The sequence below is a fragment of the Paralichthys olivaceus genome, chromosome 10 (genome assembly GCF_024713975.1).
Source record: "Paralichthys olivaceus isolate ysfri-2021 chromosome 10, ASM2471397v2, whole genome shotgun sequence".
Classification (NCBI taxonomy): domain Eukaryota; kingdom Metazoa; phylum Chordata; class Actinopteri; order Pleuronectiformes; family Paralichthyidae; genus Paralichthys; species Paralichthys olivaceus.
Genome location: NC_091102.1, coordinates 20,578,725 through 20,601,790, shown reverse-complemented (window position 1 = coordinate 20,601,790; position 23,066 = coordinate 20,578,725). Strand labels below are relative to the sequence as shown.

Here is a 23,066-nt window from a genome sequence, read left to right as displayed (position 1 = left end):
GCAAGGAAATTTGGTAAAGACATTAATGGTCCCCAGAGGATGAATCCTAATGGTCCCCAGAGGATGAATCCTAATGGTCCCCAGAGGATGAATCCTAATTGTAATTGCAGGACTTTTCTTCCAGCACCATCATGTGGAACTGATTATGTTTTTCAAAACTAATGGCATTTGTGTGTAGTGCCAATTAGCAAATGTGCAAACACGTTGAACCAAGGTGGTCAACATGGCAACCATTACACCTGCTAAACATAAGCATATTAGCATTTTGTATAAATTCATTATCTTCCTTGACTGTATAATGTATTCATTCATTGGTTTTCTCATTCTTCTGCTTGACCCCATCTCTAAATGTCTCAACCTTTCCATGTGCAGTTGCCAATACAACTATGAAAATGACAATGGGAATAAATCCAATATTTGTAGAACATCCAGCCAGTAATGGTCTGACATGAGCACATGTGAAAAAGGATGGAGAGATAAAGATGTTACGATGCACAAATGGACACAGACTGACACAGGATATTACCAGTTTGACTTTTCCTGATAGAAGGTCTGTCCTGAATAATAGAGCCATTAATCCTGCATATGCAGCCACGTGTGCACACAGGTTTTAGCTCCACACCAGCTCGTCCTTAATTAAAGCACAAAATGTCTTAGTCATAGGCTGGTGGTCTGGCCCTTGTAGCTCTTTAGCATGCATCTCCCTCTCTCCATCTTCCTCTGGCACTGTGATGGTCGCTGGTGTTCTGCAGGGCTGGACAAGCACTTCACCTTCAGTTGCCCACAGCTCTGTCAATGGATATAAGATCTCTCAGCTCTTGTCTGTGTTGACCCTGAGTTGTTGATCAGTTAGCGATATGGCTCAGCAGGGCAGTAAGATGGTACTGTGCAGTGAGCAGGACTGCGGTGTTAAGCAGCTGTCAGATCCTGGAATGATGTTCTGTGGATGACCCTCTGCTGTGACCTCTCAACGTGACCTGACCCAAAAGGTGCTTTTTTTAATGATGATGAAATCTGCATAATTTGACTTTTGACCTTTATCTTAACTGTGTAATTACCAGGAGTACTGGGTCACTGTAGAAACTAGCAGACATCCCATTGGCGTATATCATCACTTGATAAGGTTTATACAACAAACGGGGCAGCAACCTCCCAATAATGTAGTTATTTTCATAACTGATTGGTCTGCAGGCATTCCATTCCTTATTCTTATGGCCTATGTAACATCAGAAAAAGCATAACTCAGCCCAGAACATGTATTTACTGTCATGCTAAAAATGACTTAGGATATAGGATAAATCAATCATCAAAAAAAGTTTGTGCACTCTGTGTGCTGCATGATGATTTGCAGTCAGCATACAGTGAGTTCTTTTAACCTTGAAAAATGGGGAAAGCAGCTGCCTGCCATGTCGAGTCAGAGTCTGAGATCAGTGGTAGGTGTTGATTGAAGTCACTTTAATACATTTTGAACCTTTTGTGTTGTGATGGTTTAGTTTAATCTCTTACAATCGTGACTTGATTAACACAACACATGTGATGAATCACTCTAACAAACAATGCCACATTATATCTCACTCTTCGTGTTATGTTGTTCAGTATGTGTGTGTCATGTCCCCCTCACAAAACAGCTGAGGGCTTGTTAAAATGTCAGTCACAGGATGTGAACGCCCTGCGCACTGCTCGGGAACAATCAACAACATAATGTTCTGCACACTATTCTGTTTGGATATAATTATGGATTCTTTTTTCATACATTTGATTCAACTTTCTTAGATATTCTGTGTACCTGGTGTAGAGCAGCTATTTTTCTCCTCAGCAATTTTTTTTTCCCTCAAAAGCATACCATTTGACAATAAATAAAAGATGAAATGAGGAGCAAGCATAGGTCACAGCCAGTGTGGTTTCCATACACAGAAAATAGTCGATCACTTTAACATGTCTAAATGAAAACAAACCCAAACAAGTACACACACTGTGTACTCCAGGAGTGTTATTGTTGATTCTGTGGGTCAGTGTGTTCTGGTGTTGGGTGGACAGTCCTTCCTCACAGTGTTCCACAGCAGAGAGAGAACAGAGGAAAACGTGCACACACATGTGAGCCTGCTGCAAAGGGAGGGAGGGCCTGGGTCTGTATTGTTTTCAACAGATGGGAGTCATGGGGGTGGGAAAGGGTTGTGTGTGTGTGTGTGTGTGTGTGTGTGTGTGTGTGTGTGTGTGTGTGTGTGTGTGTGTCGGCGGCCTGTTGGAGTGTGTTCTTCCTCTGTCTGTCAACAACTGAACTCCCCCCTTCAACTAGCAGGTTCTAGGACGTCAGCCAAGATGACAGAACACACCCCTGTGCTGTTTACACATTCACTCTTTACTTATCTTTTCTTACGTACTATCTCTATCTCTATCTCTATCTATTACCCCTCTATCTTTTCTCCTCTCCATCTACATATTTCCTCACTTGCTTTTTTCCTTCTTTTATCCACTGAGTGGTTTGCCATTGTACAGGGCAGTCCAGCTTTGAATTCTCTCAGCTGTTTACTCATCTTCACTCAGTTCAAGGACAGTGACCTGACACGTTTAATCTTCTTAATTGTGCAAGTGCCTCGCTGTCCAGTGTTGGCTCTGTTTTACAAAAGAAGACAGAAATGGTCAAGGTTAAAGAGGTACTAAAACAAATCCCACAAGTGATCTGATTAGACTTGGAAATATGCCCATTCTCCTTTTACTACATTACAACCTCCCTCGCACACACAAACACACACACACACACACACACACACACACACACACACACACACATACAAACACACACCCTCCATTTCCCCTGCAGGCCCTCCTGTTTTTTAATAATATAGGATAATAACTGTGCTGTGAGCAAGTGTCTGTGTATGGCTATAAAACTTGGAGGCAGTTTGTTTAGTGACCACCAGTGGGTGGTGCTGTAACACTTTCTGTGTGAACTGTGCGTTTGTCTGGTAGATAATGTCTGAGGGGTAATACAGTCCGTCATCAGTGTTGTGCCAAAGTGACAGTTGGTCCTGGATCACTTTGTCTTTGAACAGCCATCATGTCCTATCATATATCTGATTAGCAACAACTAAAATAGAAAGTAACATGAAATCTCTCAAAGGCACATATCAGCTGGGAACGATTAAAAACAAGAATTTGCAAAGTAATAGAACCTTACTACAAATTACAACTAAGCAAAAATATTTTCTCTCTTTTTTGCTGCAAAGTAAAATCTAGGGTTACTTATATGAGATACTGTGTTTATCAAAAATAAATAATGCATCATGTACTGTTTATCACACGAGAGTGTGCTGAGAGGAAACTGCACAATGTGACATAATGCAAGAACATAGTGTACAATGCTGTGAAGTTTCATTTCAGTATGACTGGACCACACTGATATGCACAGACAATTAGTGTCTCATGTTCCAAAATAGCTCCCATGGGGTGTGAAGTGAAATGTAAATGAATTAAATTGAAATTGAAAAATATTTTAAGCTGTTATAATCAGTCACTATCAATATTTGTATTTTGGATTAATGGATCAAATGAGTATGTTACATGTCAAAGGTGTCACTCACAGTGATGAAACCTCAACTCATCAACCCTGTTTCCATCAGTATTGTATCAGTCAAAGAACACAAGAGTTCACATTTGAGACTACATCTTCACCAGGTCCATACTTCTGAAAGCTCTGTGAGATGTGCTTATGCTCAAATGCATGAATTTTAACTGGAAACCAAACTGTTGATTCACTAATAAAAACCATTAATGCATCAACCAGTGAGTCTCATCTAAAAACAGATAAGACTGTGCTGTAGTACTGTATGTCTGCACTCTGCAATACTGAGTGCACTCATATGATATATATTATAAAATACATTTTATGCAGATTTTGATTTTTGTGCTATCAAAATTAGTAGGCAAATAAATATGCACTTGGCTGCAGTGTTTTTATCTGGTTTGTGTTTGTCATTAAATTATTGATTGATTCAAATTAAATTGTTTGAAAATATTTGTCAACTGAAGCCGTAAAAAATGCACAAAATACAGCAAAAATATATTGTTTCAATAAAACTGAAAACCCTTTCAACTTTAGGAAAGATATTTCCTGTGTGTGTGTGTGATGGTTGAGTGGGATCTGGCCTAAATGTTTTCTTTCAACCTTTCTCTCCTTTAGTGAATTTGTCTCTATAGGGGTGGCCTTCAGGAAATACCAGGGGATTAATCCTCTGTGCCACTGGCTGAGTGTGTTTGTATGTCTGTGTGCAGTGGGTGGGTTTGTGTATTTATATAGCGTGTGAGAAAGATGTGTATGTGTTTGCATGTGGGGGAGAAATAGGTGGTTATTGGTAGATGTTTATGTATGTGCATGCAGTGTGTTTGATGGTTTAAATTAAGTGTGTTTATGCTTTTAGGAGGTTGTGGGTCTGGACTTTGTGTATTTCTGTCAAGTCAATCAATCAAATTTTATTTGTATAGCCCATATTCACAAATAACAATTTGTCTCATAGGGCTTAACAAGGTGCGACATCCGCTGCCCTTAACCCTCAACAAGAGTGAGGAAAAACTATAAAAGCCCTAACGGGGGAAAACGTAGAGACCTCAGAGAGAGCCACATGTGAGGGATCCCTCTTCCAGGATGGACTGAAATGCAATAGATGCCACGTGTAATATTTACAACCATGTTTAGTAGAAAACGTTCTTAACATAATGGAAAGATGAGTTAATGTTTAAATTATTTATACATAAGAAACGTTGTGATAGAAAGTGAGAGAATTGTGGTGTGTATGTTAAGTGGTGGGTGTCTACAGGTGTGTGTAGCCCACAACTGGGTGTGCGTGTGTGAGTGTGAGAAAAACCAAATACCCATACAAGAGGATAAAGAGTCACGCATGGGGCTAACGTGGTCATTGATGAGCAGTGAGAGCATAATGAAGCAGTTTTTACTTCCTGGCCCCTCTGTGTTCTTTCTCTTTAGTAAGGGGTTAAGATGAGGAGGGGGGGCAGCTCTATTTGGGGCCACTTCTACTCTCAGAGGTAGATCCTGCAGGACTCTTATTTCTCTTCTTTGATAAGGACACCATCTGCAAGAGGCCGGGAGGGAGAATAAAGTAGGAACAGGGTGATGAGTTGTACCGCACTCGTTCTTTGCACGTCAATCAATCAAATTTTATTTGTAAAGCCAATATTCACAAATTACAATTTGTCTCATAGGGCTTAACAAGGTGTGACATCATCTGTCCCTAACAAGAGTGAGGGAAAACTACCAAAAAAACTATAAGCAGGGAGAGAAAAACATAAATTCCTCAGAGAGCCACATGTGAGGGATTCCTCTCCCAGGATGGACTGAAATGCAATAGATGCCACGTGTAACTCAACAAAATTACAATACTTACAACATTGACTGGAATTAAGCATAATGGAAAGGTGTGCCAGTAAAATGTCTGACGGAAATGAAGGGAGCAGCAATGACAATTAAAAAGGAGTTATTGCCAGGACAAAATATGTGAGTAGGCATATTGTAATCAAGCAATCTTGTTGTAATCATAGTGTATGATCCACCTCCACGATCCACGATCAGCTGCCAACACGATTTTCTCAAACTGACTTCAATCTCAGGCCATTAATTTATCAATCACTCATATTTTATTCCTGAGCCATCTTTTTTTAGCAAAAAATAGATTTATGCTCAGAACAAAATACAACTACGAATCATAAACGATGATTGACCTCTGTTATTTTCACTAACTCCCTGCATTGGGCTCACATTCAAATTAAAGAGATAATATGTAAATGTACAGTATGTTTGTTTTAATGGGGACATTCAGCAACAAACACTACAGTATTAAACATCATTGAAGACATTAGCTGTGGAACTCATCAAATGTATGCAAATATTAGGCAGGGCCTGGAAGTCTAATCAGATGGTGTCTTCTCTGAATAGCATTTTCCAGCATCAAGACTTTCATCCCAAGGGCAAATACAGGGGGAGACAGAGTTTATGAAATATTAAAAGGGGCTCAGTACACAAGTACACAGGGATAGAGAGAGATGGTGAGAGGGGGAGGTGAAGTGCGATGGATGCTGAGGGGTATGAGCGGGGAGGGGGGGCTGGGATGAATGAATGAAATTAGAAGTGGTGAGACTTGGAGGGGCAAAGGGGGGTGGGGGGGTGGGATGAGAGCGAGAGGAGGGGCAAAATAAGATGGATAATAAGTGGAGTATCCCCTCCCCCTTTGCTCCTGTGGAGAGGTGGGGGCAGCCTGAATCCCCCCCCCCCCACCAACGCCACCCCTCCCTACCAAAAAAACCCCCTAAAGCTTTGTGAAACTTTCCCTGGTGGAGGGAACGAGAGACAGAGTGAGCAGAGAGGAGAGGCAGTCAGGATCCAATTTAGGTTCAGGGGGAGAGACAGAGGAGGAGACAGCAAGTCAGAGAGTGAGGAAGAGGGAGAAAGCAGGAGCCCGAGGTGGAAGACGGTCAGGGTAGTCATGGCTCTGCGACGCTCGGCAACTTGTCTCCTGTCTGGATTAGACTTGAAGAAACCCACTGGTCTGTAGCAGCAGCAGCAGCAGCAGCATCACCACTCCTGTCCGTCACCATGCCGTCTGTGTCTCTCAGCCTGCCCTCAGCTCTGGCTGGACCTGCACGCACCTGGGTCTGCCTGTCCTGCATGTTCTGGGTGAGATAACTTCCCACCTGCATGGGATTAGTTTCCAGGGTCATGAGTGATTTGTTAAGTGTCAGCACAGGTCTTCTGTCACATTTAGGACCAAGTTGCAGGAGATAGCACACCTGTGCATAGCATGTAAATGCAATGACTTGCACACTTGAGTTGCATAATATACTGTGCGTTATAGTGGAATCATAATTGTATAAATGAGTCAGTTGAGTGACAAGAGCAGAATTGGCCTGATGATGCAATTAAGCATAATCCTTTCGCTGTGTTTTTCTTTTTTCATTGAGAAATGGTGCTGGCTCAGTACCACTGGAAACCCCTGATCAAATCAAGCTGGTCAGGGGATCTGTTGGGTGGTCTGCTTGTCGGGGGTTGGGCGGAGGGTTGGGACCCTGGCTGTGGGGGGCCTTGGCACGGTGACACGTTTGAGGGAGGAAGATATTATGGAGAATGGGTGGGCGTGCAAATGTGAGACAAACCCGTGCGCTGTTTCTTCTCCCTGGAGAAGCATCATTTACATTTTCTCTAGAGCTCCACAAGCACAGACTGAAAACGTTTCTGCACTGAGTCGAATTAAATGTCTCTTTCTCACCCTTTCCCACTCGCTCGCTCCCTCTCTGTCCCGTTCTGTCTCGCTCTAGGTGGTTGGGACACTCAGCTATTTTTGCTTTCTCTTGTATAATTCAATCTGCTGCGCATTCCCGCTCACAGTGAGGGGCTGTTTGTGCACTTGTGTGCCCTCTAAGCTGTGATGTGGTCAGTGAAGAACTGTGTTCGTGTGTGTGCGTCCACGCTAAAAGCATTGTGACCACGGTCTCAACACTTGTCTTAAAACACTGTGAGTGCTTTTACTAATTTGTGCTGATATGAAAGAACATTCCTGGCTCAAATATACAACAGTGCATGCCGCTCTCCACTTTTGCAGCTGAATAGAGGATGAAAGAGGAGAGTAGCTGAATAGACCATTGAGATCCATCCCTCCTCATTCTGCAGTGGTCCTTTGGGACATGACTTCAAACCACTGGCAGAGCTGGAGATCTTGGCGAAGAGACTGGATAATCTTACACAGCTCTTCATCAGTTAATTACCATTCTTTCTTTTGAGGAGCGGGAGGCGAGGTGAAAGGGGGGTTGTAAAAGAATCTCAAAGCCCCCCAGCTAAGCTCTGGGTCACTGATTGACTGCATCAGAACACTGTATGACAAAGCGATCTCACTTAAGGGCATGGGGTCCAATCTGTGCCCCTGCGTTAAGAGCAGACCCTAAAACAGTCTTATATGGTTACACCTTATGTTAGCCGATTAGGCTAAGGGTCATTGATATCCCTAAAGGAGCCTTATTGTGGGCACAATGCATTTCAGAATATCAGGGTTAAGGTAGGGTTAACCCCACGAGATGTGCCTCAACCACACTTCCAAAATGTGGTGAAACACTAAAATTAAAGAAAAAATGTCAGAATTGATCAAATGCCAAATATTTACATGGATTTAGTTTTATATTATTTATACCTATCCAGCCAGATGTTAGTTTACTCTTCTTGCTAGACCAACCAGGTGTTCTCAGCATAGACATAGATATATTTCTCCAGCAACTGGAAAAGTGAGTACATCTGAAAAAGCTGTTATTTTGCAATGGAGATGTAGGAAAGACAGACAGAAAGAGGGAGAGGGAGCATGTGAGAGTGAGTGAGCAGGTACAGATGCAGGAAACAGACCATCCCCATGAACTAGACAAGCTCTATTCCTTAGCTTGGCCTCAAATGGGGAGGGTTTGCTCTTGTCAGAACAGGACAGGCCTGGATAAAAGGGGAATTTCTCCCAGCCTAGAAGCAGAAAGAAAATGCTCAGCGAAATATAGGAAATGACAGGAGCAACTTGAAGGACAGAGGAAATGAACAAAAGATGCGCAGCTCAAGATCAGAGGGTCAGACTCAGTTGGGACGGGGCCTCGAAAGAAGACCTTCAGAGTGCAGCTCCTCCAACAAACATTGTGAATAATTAATGAATGCCAAAAAAGGGTGTTAGGGGGAGTTTTATCAGGTTTCTCTGAAATGACCGTGAAAACAATTAAATGTCGTCTACTTAGCGATCGCTGAGAGAACGTTTAAAGGCCAAGCAAATCCTGTTGACATTCAAGAACCACAGGCAATGATTGCATCCACTCATTAGATGCACCCAACAGGTGTTGGTAGCAGAAGCCAGGTGACTAATCCCACAACATGTTGTAGTAAACACTGGCTCAGATCACTACTGCACAGCATTGTCAATGTGAATATTGATCCTTGTCTAAGCCTTCAGAGTTGCCAGGGTTCAAAGAACTCCTTGGGATGATCGATATACATTAACACACACACTCAGTTCATCCTGACGGTTTCAAAAGGATCGCTCTGGGAAATGGTGTCATCTCAGGAATGTTAGGTCATTGGCTTTTAGTTGTTTTCCCTAGAAATAGACAAACTGCTTCAAATTTGCTTGGATCGTCTACTCCTGCCAATGAACATAAAACACGTTAGAGACAAGAGGTCTGAGCTCTGTCCATTCTTCTGATGAAAGGGTTCAATATTTTCTCCAATCTTCTCATCCTCATATTTTTTTAATCTCTTGTCCCTCATACTCATTGCACATTTCCACCCTCCATTCTCTCTCCTGATCTGTTGCTAGTTTCATTCTTTCCCAAGATCACCTCTGATTTGAGAAAAAAAATGTTCCGCATGTGGGGCCCCTTTGAAATACGTCCAGATTTCTGTGATTGTTACATCTGGGTTTTCACTATAATGGATTTGCCATGCAGTTTCTCTCCAGCTGTCTCACACACTGTTGTTGCCATCCTGTGGAATTCTGCAACCAGTTTTTCGTTGTGCAGCTCTGTGCTTGTGCTCTCTTGATAGTGACTTGGTTGAAAAATCTTGAACAACAAAAAGGGAAGTTTAACCCTTGCTCAGTTGATTTATGAGAGTTGTTGAGCTTTGTGTCCGAACCTCCCCCTTTTCCTGAGGAGACCCCCAGCCTTGTGCATGCTTCACTGAGCACATTGGCTTTAAACCTCCCATGGCCTTCTGCTTTTCCCCGCAGGGAGTTTCAGGATTCAGAAATTTGAACTCCCACTTAACCAGAGATTAAATAAATCGAAATGATATGCAGTAAATTCTCGGTATGCACGGATTGGAAATTGGTTATTTCACAACTCGTGCCTATTCATAATATCTGCTTTTCAATCATTGTGTAGATAAGTGATTGATCTTGAATTTCAGATATTGCTTTCTTTTTGAAAGAAAGAGAAATACAATACTTTTCCCTGACACATTATTCCCTAATTTTTCTTATTTGTTATGGCATCTAGTAATATTGTAGCATCTCAGTATCAGACATCATGCTCCTCAGACCTTTGTTTAATTTAGTGTGGTATTGTCTCTGAAGGGTTTTAACCAGCGTGGACTTCCAGATAACATCATTTACCCTCTGTTTTTGTCACTTACCATGCCCATCACACCCTATTATTCATGGGATGAAACACCATCCAGACACATTTACAGTCAGATCATCAGAAATGACAAGTTTTGACAATCAGAGTACCCTGCACCACATCTTTTAGGCTTCCATGATGTCAGATTTGATTCATTAACTTTCCTTAGGTGCCAGGTCAAAATGTCACCTCTGGAAAAAAAGAAGTCACACAATTTCTGCAGATTTCACATTCAAGGTCTGGGGAGGATTAACCCTTTTTCTTGTTAATTGCTCCATGCCCTTTCCTGTAGCTGCCCTTTCAAGGCAAAATTCTCTTGCACGATGTCACAACTGATGAATTTCTGGGGTGTAATGGGTGTAAAGGGTATAATGAAAATTTTAGCGTCTTGGGACTGCTACTGGTGCTTAGAACTTTCTGTGATTTTTACAATTTAACACATTCAAACGTTAAGCTTTCTATGTTTTTAAGGAACCAGCAAGTTATTCCTGACACTGAATAGTAAGAAACCACTATAGATTATGGTAAAGCAGATAGATTGATCATTTAGGTGATTGCTAAATTATGTATGAATATAAGCAATATATTATGTTTTAAGATGGTTTATGTGGATTTTTAAAGCAGCAATTTTTTTGTCAGTAATATAATTCTGTCTTTAAAACCCTTAACTGATCATGTTTGCTGAACCAACATCTTCTAAATAAAGTGTTATTCAGCCACTGTTGTAATTTAATTTTTCAGAGACTATAACGTATGAAGAGTGTGAAATAGATTAACACAGGTGACCTCCCTCAAGGAAATGCTTGTTAGACTCTTGAGGACAACAAGGGTCAAAGGTCACAGTTGGAGAAGTGAAACCACTGTGAGGACTGGCCTTGGCTCTGGAGCGTGGGGAGGTGTCTGGACCTGGTTTTAATTAAGAGTAGACAGCCAACAGGAGACTCATTGTGGGGCCTGGGCCCCCTCATCGCTGGAGCCACAACACTGCAAAACCCCTGCACTTTTGTTGACAATGACATTAATGAGACAGTAATTTTGACCACAATAGCAGCGTCATTTGTGTTTACTTGGCACAACAGAAATCACTTTGCACTCTGTTGGAGGAGAAAATAGACACATCCTCTGTGTAAGTGGACCTGCTTTCACAAAACAGAGTGTTCTAGCTAACTCTCAGTTCCATGTACATCGTTGTAATTACTGCTCTTCAGTAGCTGTTGGCTGTAATACACGAATCTAATGACATGCCTGCCCTCACCTCAACTTTTACCAATGTATTCAGTTTATACTGCTGATGACTGTTTCTGCAGCTGATTGCTAATTGCTGGCTAACTGTTGCCATTGTCAATTATTAATGCACAAATAGATAATACATATTTCTTAAATATTTTTCATAACTCTTCCTCTAGAGATTATATAGTTTAGATATTCAATTATATAGTGAATTAAAATTTAATTTTGGTTTTGTTGATCCAGCCTTAATTGTTCTGGTATGACCACTCACTTATTATGGCTAATATAAGCTCACTTGTCATAGATATTTCATATTATAATGCTTGATCATGCAGACGATAACGTAAAAGGCTTGACAAACGTGTCCTCCAGGGTTGTCTCTTCTGGCTGTATGCCTCTTAGGTCATGGTCAGGGTGAAGCAGGGAAACACTTGCAGTGATGAAAAAGGCCAATCTCAGGTGACATTACAGCTGGAAACATGCAGCTAAACTGGATGAGCTGCAAGTACAAAAGTTCTTGGATAAAGTTCACACTCTTAAGTGGAGTTTTTGTGTCCAACAAGCAGCTTTTACAAGAGACATTCAAACAGAGACCATGTCACCCAGGCATGTGTCAGGGGTAGAATCTGTGCTGGTCTGGAGCTGCTACAACCAGACAGAGTCATTTTGTTCCCAAGTGTTTGTCTCAAACCATCATCACTGAGGGACACCACAAGAATTGTCCAGTTTTTCTCTCTGACCTGTGATGATGCCACAGACATATCAAATGCTGACTAACAAGCCATTTCTTCTGCATGGGCTCACAGCAGATGTCGGTAAAAGGGAGGAATTGCTGTCTTTGCAAGAAATGCATGGTACTGACATTAGTGCGGATCTGATTGTTGTTGTTTTTTGGCTAAATCCAGATGTGCGTGGGATCATCATCATTGTCATCATCATCGTTATCACTACCATCTGACATCAGATGAGTGGCCAAAGAGAAGCAGTTCTGCCATCAAATTAGAGAGGTGTGTTTGATATGTGTTCAATAATTTATTATGGCCAGTGAAAGGTGTTGTAAAATGTTTTATTGCTTGATGGATAGAAAACATTCCCCACCCCTGAGTGCTTTCTTTATGAAATTAAAAGACTCAATCTCTGTAATTAATGGCATTTGTTGCCATAGTGGCTGTGTTCCAGCAATGACATGTTTGAAGGCTCTGGCACTTATCTTCAAGTCTTAAGTAATTCTTAAGTTTTCAGGTCCTTTAAAGGCGCAATATCTTGTTTATCAGCCTCATGTTGAGTTACCAAAGCACCCTATATGGATATGTTCCATATCTCATGTGTGCAACACAATCAGTGTGAGCCAAAACATTCCTTACATGTACATGTCGACTCAAGCCTGGTGTTTCTTCACTGCCAGAACAGAACAAAGAAGAGCCAAGTCAAATGAAATTTCTTTTTTAAGACAATTTTTTTTTTTACACAGCAACAAAGCACAAGCACTGATGAAATCTGGGAAACACTTTATTAAATCTCAGGCCAGAACTTGAGCATGGTTGATTTGTGTGAGTGAATCTGAGAGTCGTGACATCATGATGAAGCGCTCTTCAGGATTTATTTCTCGACTTTCCCAGCTCTGCTCTCTGGATTGTTTGAGGAGGGTGTTCCTTCCTGGCCCCACATCTCCAACGTGTCAGTGAAGGGCCCTCACCAGAGAGGGCCGACAGAACTTGTTAATGCCATGATAACCTCTAACTCTGGATGTGATCTGAGGCCTCCTGTGGATACGTATGCATTCAAGTGTGAGGCCAAACAATCCTCATTGGAAGTGGCCCTGACAGCGTCCTGCTGTGCATTTATCCAAAGGGATTCAGATTTGCATTTGAGTCATTTCAGTTTATGACTCTTCTGGTTCGACCTCAAATAAGCAGACTTTTTTTGCAGTGTTGACATTGCCACAAGTGATTTGTTAGATTTATTTGACTTTTCTTATTTTATGTGGTTTTAGGCCACAATCCAGAAATGTTTATTATCTAGTTTGGAAGAACAGAGGAGGCCCTAGTCTGCAAATGATTAGATCTTATCATAAGAACAAAATCCCCCAAAACCTATCATCCCCATCCTTCCTACAGAACGCTCTTAGGTTATGTTTTTAGTTTCATCAGTCAGTGTCTGAACAGCTGCCAACCCAGTGTGATATGGAACACATCCTTTTCTCCCTTGGTTATCTTTTATGATGAACCTTTATTTTATCCCTCTAATGGCGAGGACCATCCCTCTTGTTTTTATGTTCGGCTTGTAGCCATCTTTCATCCACACGTATATTTATTTTTCATAGACTGCTATGTCACAACACTGTGGGAAGAAATTCAGAGCTTTGTTTCCTCAAACAGACAGCCTATCTCTTTTAACTTTTATGAGTTGGTTAATGTGGATTTGTTCTAAGATTCACAAACACATACCTGAATCCAGGCCAGGAAATATCAATTTAATTGTGCTCCAGTAATGATCGTAAATTCATTTTGTAAGTTTCAGTTTGTTCATTTGTAAGAGTGATAATAGATAACACAGATTCGATTCAGCTTTATAATGCAAATCTTTTACACCAGTTTAATTTGCTAGAAGTGACAGTTATTGGAAAAACTACAACAAAAAAGAGAGACTCGATGAGAGTCTACATTCATGCTAGCAGCACTATACTGTATGTAGCTATGCAGACAACATGTGTAGGTTTAGCAGGCATAGTGTTGACTGTCATCATCATCTTGTTTTACCATGTCAGCATTTGCGAATTAGCGTGAAACACAAAGTACCTGAAGCAGATGGTAAAAGTGTAATCAAAGTATTGGACAGATAAATATTCAGAAATATTTATATTGAAAAAATAATGTATGGATGAAAATTGTGATGATTGTGCCAAATGAAGACTGTGTTTACTTGTGGGCACAATGAATGTCTGCAACTAATTTCACAGCTTTAAATCCAATATGGGATTGACTTTGCCATCAAACCACACTGCTATAAACAAAACCTTTCTATGTAAATAGCCCTTGTGTTCAAGTTTGAAGTGAAACTTTCTGTGTTCTTTGTTGCAGAACGAGAAATTAAACTTTGCAGATGTAACAAAATTATACCTAGAAGGATGCTCAGAGAGTGCATACTCTCTAGTTTACCTGGATTCACTCACTTCAAACTTAAACCTCTTCTCCAATAACATTTCATGGATATCAGATGAGTAACTTTTCCCTAATCCTGCTAAAAACTAACAAAGACAAAAAATGGCGATGAAAATAAAGCCTCCATGCTGAAGCTAATGAGGTCGACATCATAAGAAAAGTGCTCTCTGTTGTCCCAGAATACAATACTCTTAAATAACTAATAACAGTTTTTGACTAATTGTGTCTTTATTGTTCCTGGCAGGAGAACTTTCTATCTCCACTGCCCCCACAGTCAAATAAAAAACTTTCTCTGTCACCTGTCACCTGCTCTGTTGAGCACCAAATCCTCACAACCAAGATAAGATGACCATTCCTCTCAGTGGTGCTTATGGTCAGGGGGAAAAAGGGATATTTTTCCCTTCTTCACTTCTGGATGACTGAGTAATTTCGTCCCTTGGATCCACCTCACTGAGATGAAATGCATGTAGAGAGCGGACTTAGAGAAAGAGAGAGAGGGGGGAGGCAGGGTTGGAGGAAGGAGAGACAGGAATGCCTGGGGTGCATTTTTCCCCAAATGAAAAGCAGGTGACTGTTCATTGTAAGGCTGCTTGGTTAGTGGGAACTGGAGAGCGGAAGAAACGAGAGGAAGGAAAGGTCGAGAAAAAAACCCTCTTCTTTCTGGTATTTAGCTGTGAATTGTTGCCCGTTGCACTTGTTCTGTAGTGGGCTGCTTACAATTGGGGGATCCACAGACACGTCCTTCTTCAACTGCTGATTGTTGTAACATGTCATTCAGGAGAAGTTGGTTAAAAACGTAATTAAAAACAGGCTTACAGTCTCTTGTTAAGTAAAAAAAAAATAAAAAATCTGCTCTGCATTTGGACTTTGAGAGCTGAACAAGAAGTCACTGCAAAAACCGAATGAGATATCTGGAAATATTTAGCACCAAGAATTTTGACATTGAGTCACCACTAAGGTGGTTTTTAGCTCCTTGCACTTTACAGGGACTGGAACGTTGCTGTTGTGTTATGGTCCCATGGACATTAGCCAACATGTGCACTAGTATTGTTTTCATGTGTGCTGGCATGTGTGTGTTTATGCCTGTGTATGCGTGTGCATACATGCAACCTATGCATTGTTTTCACAAAACTTGGTGAGAACATTAGTTGGTATGGTAGATGATTTACTTTTCAAGCTGCTTGGAAACATGTCAACATCAAGATAAACAAAAAATAAGATGTCCCTTCAGATAATAGTGATACCATGTTAAGCTTATATTAATCAGAAAATGATTCCCCATTGTTTGATGTATTATAAATGCCATCAAGTAGAAAATTACATCACAAAAATGCATTTTTCAGGTATCTCTACCACATAGGACTATAGACAAAACTTAAAACATATATATATTGAAAAATATTCTATGATTGTCTAGTGGGAGTGATGTCAACATGATTTCACTATGAAATTATGTCATAACTTTTACAACCATTAGGATTAAAGACACAATACAGCCTAGTTAGATTTAACAATGTTGAGTTATGGTATAAATAATGTCCCAGTGGAGTCATTATTATGTGAGGCTCATGGAAGATATCTTCAACCTGGATAAAGAGACAATGTTCAAACTTGCACAGATAAAAGCTCATTAATATCAGATAAGATGGAGTCAAAATGCTGAATAGAAAAATGAGGATCAGCAGAAAGTAGTAGTGGGCATTGGATTTGTGCGTTGCCTGAAGTTCCAGTGCTACTGATGCTGTCAATCTGTTTGTGTGTTTTCTGGACCCATTTATTATGAATGCTTTAAAAGTTGACAGAGCGCAAACTGACATGCACGCACAGACATGGAGAAGAAAACAACCCAAAATGACATTTAGGTTAATTGACTTGCTTTTCAGTATGATAATCAGCAACAGAGGACAGAGGAGCAGAATGCCTTTTTATACATTTCTTGAAAATTATAAAAGAGCAGAGTGTTTTGTATATTTTGAGAAATTAGCAGGGCTTTTATTTGATCATACATGTTCTGAATATAATAATAAGAACAAGTGCAATGCTGCTTTTACGCGCAGTAGTGAACAAGACAACATAAACATGTGGACGTCCAGTGCAAACTGTTAGGCTTCTTTATAGCCACATGACAACGAGGGAGAGATTGGAGATGACTGTACAGAAGAAGCGGGATGAGAGGCGAGGAAAGTCTTGACTAGACAAGAGAGGAGTGTGAAGGAAAGAGGTTTAGGCAGAGGGGATGAGGAGAAGTGAAGATGGGTCAAAGGTCAGCCAGCCCTGTTTAGCTGGGAAAGATGAAGAATAGCAGCCTTGTTAAATGGGAACCTGCCCAATGAGAAGGGGGGCCGGACAAAACAAGAAAAGAGGGGTGTGTTGAGAGGATGTTTGAAAATGTTCTGCAAAACTGGGAAACAAAAAACCCTTTACATTTATTATCAGGTGGTTGTGTTGCTTGATCAGAGTCAGAAAGTGTCCCATACACAGTAGTACACACACACACACACACACACACACACACACACACACACACACACACACACACACACACAGTCACAGATGGAGGCATGCAGAGGTCACCCCACTGTGTCTTGTTAAAATATCCATCCATGCATATGGTGTCCCATATGAGAGACGGGTGCGTAAATGGCTGATTAACCCAGTCGACTGGAGAGGTCTCATTTAGTCCTCTGGCTCCAGCTGGATGAACAATAGTCGCTGGTTAGTGGGGGTGATGATGTAGTGCATATGTGTGTAAATGCTTTTCATTGACTTCATTCAGACTGTACAGAGACACAGACAGGAAGGCCAGACTGGTCGTGCTTGTCTGTGTCGTCTGCTGTTAGTGGCTGTTGGTATGTCTGTAAGTCTGCCTGGGCTTTGACCAGACTTTCTCTCTGTGTTGTCTGTATTTCTGTCTGACACACCTCAGAGTGCCCCTGCTCTTGTGTAATCTAATTAAAGAGATCTGATGTTTACAATCAGCTTTAACATTAAAACATATTTTGATCTGTGGTGTAAATACTGTGATAATCACAATATGTTTTGAGCCATAAAGGGACAGAAGGGGAAAGCATTTGCTCAGTCCACCACATTGGTCCAGACCAACATATGTCCACAGCTACAGGATAACCAGTTTGTACATTCATGGGCCCAATCATAATGATCTTGGTGATCCCGGCTGTTCCTCTACTGCCGCTAGCAAGTCAAACAATTCACTAATGAATTAAGAATACCTATTTGATTATTTAGCATTGGATTTGTGACAGAGATTCATGGTTAACAGATGATGTACCTCAGTGACTGTTGATCCCCTGATCGTTCCTCTTGCCCACCATGAGGTTGGTGGCTCAGAATTAATTTTCTCTCAGAGATGGAAAAGCCGTGACATGTGCAGATGCCCCTCTCAAGGTAGATTGACACATACATTTTTTCCAAGAATAGTTTTATTGCATTTCATGTAGTTGATATATATATTTATATAGATTAAGATTCCTCTTTATTGTCCCACACACAGCATGCAACATGCGAACTGTAAATCTGTATTTAACCCACGGAACACAATCCACACAGTGACCACACGAAACAGTGGGCAGCCCTGAAGGCACCCGGGGAGCAATTGGGGGATTTGGTGCCTTGCTCAAAGGCACCTCGGCGGTGCCCATGAGGTGAACTGGCATCTCTCCAACTCCGTCCATGCTGGATTTGAACCGGCCACCCTCCGGTTCCCAAGCCAAGTCTCTATGGACTGAGCTACTGCCTGCTAGTAGATGTATATTCATATTGTGTTGCTGTAGAAATGGGGTGAAATATGATGATTGACAGCTTGGGACTTGGGACACTGGTCGAGTGTGTATTGTTGGGACCTTGATACTGTGGTTCCACTCCATGGTCACCACTCTGCAGAGTCTGGCTCCAAATGTTGTTACCAGTTGTAGTAAGGGAGTGATGATATCTTGTCGAATTTGTTTAGTCTATGTTTTGCACACCCTGACTAACAATGTGCTGTCCACCTCAATGTAAGATACTGGTGCACAGAACTGAGCATGAAGGCCATGGATCAGAGGTTACCTGGACTGTTGTGCTTTCCAGTGTGTGTGTGTGTGCGCACTCGTGCACTGACCAGACGAGAAGGTGGTTCCTTGTATATATGAGGTAATGCATTCAGTGCTAGAAGTGAAAGCCAGTGTAATCAGAGGTGAAATCATTGTGTGTTTGTGCATGAGTCACACATTTAAAATGGTTGAAGGAATACTTTTTTTGAGTTCTAAACTTAAGGAGAAAAACAGTTTCTTGGTTACCTTATTCGGCTGGAATGTCTGTCGCACAGCACAGTCTGGAAGGGTTTATCTCCAGAGTATAACATTACCTAACACGTCCTGAAGCTGCCCAGTGTGAACACTTTGATCCATTATTAAACAAACACTATCTGAAACACAGCAGTTGACAAACACCAGTATTAAAGTTGGTAATAATGAAGTAATGATGATACATTTTATATATCAAGTTCCACTTTTGTTTTACTTTAATCTATTTTCTAGAAGTAGTTTTTTTGTGTCACAAATGGTCTTTAATCATCATTAAAGGTCCAGTGTGTAAGATTTAGGTGAAAAGGAAATATTGTCAGATATTTAATGTAGAATAATCCTCATGATGTTGTCACTAATATGTATGAATCTAAATTGTATGTATTGTAGTTTTCTTTACCCCAGAAAAGGCCCTTTATATTTAAATACTGTATATTTACATCGAGGGGACCCTCTCTATGGAGGCCGCCATGTTTTTTACATTAGTCCAGACTGGACCTAAAATATTATTTGTGGTTTAAGGTCAGAAAAAACAATGTGTTTTGTTACAGGATTTAAATTTGAACAAAATTTCTCCAGCCAGATGAGTCTTCTGTCAGTCTACGTCAGGTATTCATCTTCCTTTTCCTGCAGTTGTTTTCTTGTCTTTACTTTGGCAGATTGTCCTGACATCCATGTCCTGTTACACTCCACCTAAAGGAATATGTCTTGATTTGTTGCTTTACTTGACATTTTAATCCATCAGATTCATCTTTAGCAGGCGGTGTGTTTCAATTAGGATAAAAATTAATGTTAAAAGTAGATGAATTATCAGTTTGTTCCCAAAAATATTTTGTAACATGTTGTGGTACATCCTATTTTAACTGATTTAGATGTTATATGCATCACATTTCATTGCTCTGTGTATACTCTGTAGTGAGGTAGCATATAAGACATTGAAGCTAAAAGAAAGTTTTATATTAACATCGATCAAATTTACATTTACATTTAGGGTAAAACGAAATATAGAAACAATTGTCAAGCCCTCATCTCAGGATCGTAACTGTTCTTTGTGAACGATTCTTTAAGTGCATAAGTGCTAAGTGATCAAATGACATGATGATATGAGAATAAGATGCAACAGCTAATGATGATTCAACCAAACTGCCTCAAATTACACACTCTCATAGATATCAGTCCCTAAATACGCTTAAATTAACATCCATGAATTATTTCTTTCAAAATGTACAACAACCCCCCTGATCCGGATCCTCACCAAAGTTGCATGGGTTCTGACTTGGGCCATGTTCCGCCCCTCAACAAAATGTCATAAAAATCCATTGTGTAATTTTTGCATAATCCTACAAACAAACAAACAAGCAAACCAAAAAAACAAACAAACAAAAAGCCAGTAAAAACATAACCCCACTGGGTCACAGCACCAGTTCTTGTACCTGAATCAGGCAAACAAAAATGATCCATGCTTGATTTGAAATAAGGATTTGTTTGTGAACACATTTATTGTATCAACTTTATGAGGCAATAATGTGTCATGTTTATATTTGTTCTGTTCCCCAAAGTTGCCAAAAATTCAAGCAGTGGTGCTTTACCTCTTGAGTGCGATCTGCTCATTCCTGCTGTAGTTCACCACAAGGTTGGCACTAAACCTAAGGTAGGCTAATTCAGCACTTCCCCTTAAGGTTCCTAGAATTCCTCTGAAATTAAAAATGACATGGCAAAAATGTCCCAGATAATTAGGAGAAACCGTGCGAACAGCAGTAGAAGAGGCCAACCTAACCATGCTGTGATGATAACGATCTTAGAGGAGCATTGTTATTACAAATGGCAAAACTTAATAGAAAAATAAATGAATGGTGGAGAGATGGAGGATGCTGGAAGATGCTTCTCTTCTTTAAGGTGAATAAGGATGGAATGCATGTATATGTGCCTGACGTAAAAGTGTGTGTGTGTGTGTGTATGTGTGTGTATCTGCACATTTTTATCCACGAGAGTGCCTGTTGTGCTCATGTGTGCTAATGAGTGTGAGGCAGGAGATTATGCGTGCGTCTCTAAGGGAACGGGAGTCTGTTCCCAGGAGCTGCAGTGCCTGAGCTGGAGGGGGGTTATGTGTACACCCTGACCTCAGCTTTCGGGGTCCCGGTTGCCTGTCTGAAACCATTTCCTTCCTTTGTGGGCAATTTGAGAGTGTGAGAGTGAGAAGCGAGTGTGAAGGACCGAGGTGCTGCAACAGAACATAACTGAAAATAATCAGAGAGGGCCACATCTCCTGTGAACGCACTTGCAGGGCTTCAGTTCTTTAGTTCTTTGCTCCCCACCCCCATAGCTCTCTTCATCACCCATGTCTCCCCAAGCGACCCCCCGTATACTCCAGCCACCCCCCCAAACAATAAACAAACTCCGAGTGCTGGGTGCATTGCTAATGATCGGAAACAATTAAGAACTCACAAAGGGAGCTGTCCTGCTATATTGCTCTGTGCCGTATTTACATAGTATTTTGAGGTTAAAGACTGAGGCTGGATCTCTGCTGAGGGCAAGAGGACTAAAATAGACCGGCCTACTGAAGAGATCATTGTTTTGTTTGGCTTTGTAAACCAGAATGTCTTGGACCACTAGTAATAAGCTAAATGAGAAAGAAATTAAGCCCCTAAAGCGCAAGTTCACCCCCAGCTTTGAGCTGCCACAGCTCCAATAAAGCCTGAAGCAAAACATTGAAGAAAAGAGGACATCCTTAAAGATCAAATACAGCTAATTATGTACTACAGAATGTAAAAACATCAATTAAAAATAATGGCAAAAAAAAGGATAAAAGAAACATAACGAATAGCAAAAAAAAAGATCAAGAAAAAGCCATTCTGTAAAGGTTTGTGAGAAGATTTAAAAATGTACAGTGACGGTTTAAGACTGAGTTTCTCATGTAAACTAAGTATGTAGTTAGAATTTCTCTCTGTGAAAAAACACAGATTGCAAGCAATGTGTTTCAAGGGACTGTCCTGCCATATGCAACCATTGCCTATTCATAAGAGGGTCTGGAGGGGGAGAATGCAGTCTCAACCATTGTACCACCCTGACAAATACTTGAGGTTAAAAACATTTGCATTAACTCTTGAGAATGAGTCTATTTGCATACGTTTGAGAAAAATGCAGACTCCTATGGACAGGTGCTGAGCTGTCCACATCTGGTTAACATTCATCTTTTCTTTAATATACATTTCACAACACAAAGCAGTCAAACAGTTGACTAAAAGGATCGTTTAAACCTGTAACAGCACATTTAAACCCATGTAATACAAACATTTATAACTTAAGCTAGAAATGTCATTACCAACACCAGCACTATTGTGTTTCATTACTGTACAGTCATCTTTTAGTTTATAGCTTAAAAACGTGTTAGAGAGTGGAGCACCACTTTCAGTATGAGTATCCCCGATAGTGTTCTCCACTTCAACCTTACTTCACTCAAAACAATTGGCAAACCAGTGGATGACTGGACCCCATCAGTGTCTGTCCTACTGCATACGTCCTGGTATGTGAATGGCTGGAGGCCGAGGACAGTGGGACAAGGCTCAGAAGTGGTCAAAGAGGCCGATGAATAGACTCCTCAATTGAGACATTTTGCCTGTTTGACACAAAATGTCTAGGTGTGTGGGGGTTGTGTGGAGGTGTGCGTGTGTGTGTATGTGTTTGTGAATTAAATTTTGCGATTAAGCTCGTGTGGACAGGTGGGGGAAAGCCAGGGCTAAAATTAATCTACAGTCGATTAACATTGCTTGTTGCTATAGCAATATGGGCTTACAAAGTGTTACGCCCCACGTTGCAGAAGTAATTTGATTTGGAATCTGGAATTCGAGAGAAAACACAAGCACAAAGAAGCATGTATGCACTATAGTATGCTATATAATATATTGTATGTAATGTTATTTTTCATTATACTCTAGTCTAGACTATTTGGATTTAGTGGTTGTAGTAGACATTCGGACAAAAGCAATTAAAAAACTGGTTCCTCTAACACCAGTCTGCCACGTTCAGTATCCACTCCTGTTGTGTTGTCAGCTGATTCCTGAACAGTTTACAAGTAAAACCAGAGGATTGTTTTTGGTCACCACATCATAGGCTCACTGTGTAATTCCAGAAGTGTCCATTTCCACAATGCCTGGTGTCATGTTTACAGAATAACAGAAATATTTGAATGATTACAATGGTCCATCATGAAATAGTGAAATACATACTGACA

General features: G+C 40.8%; 1 protein-coding gene across 15 annotated transcripts in view; it reads left to right on the top strand.

Annotated features, from left to right (window-relative positions):
* The window catches only part of tns1b (tensin 1b), a 165,122-nt gene that overhangs the window by 24,961 nt on the left and 117,095 nt on the right, over positions 1-23,066 (top strand). Inside the window, exon 1 of one of the 15 annotated variants that reach the window (XM_069532440.1) lies at positions 6,351-6,685. The exons of the other annotated variants lie outside the window; for them this stretch is intronic. Coding sequence (XP_069388541.1) covers positions 6,605-6,685 — 81 coding nt within the window. The 5' untranslated portion in view covers positions 6,351-6,604. Of the gene's footprint in view, positions 1-6,350; positions 6,686-23,066 lie in introns of those variants that run through there. 15 annotated transcript variants of the gene reach the window in all.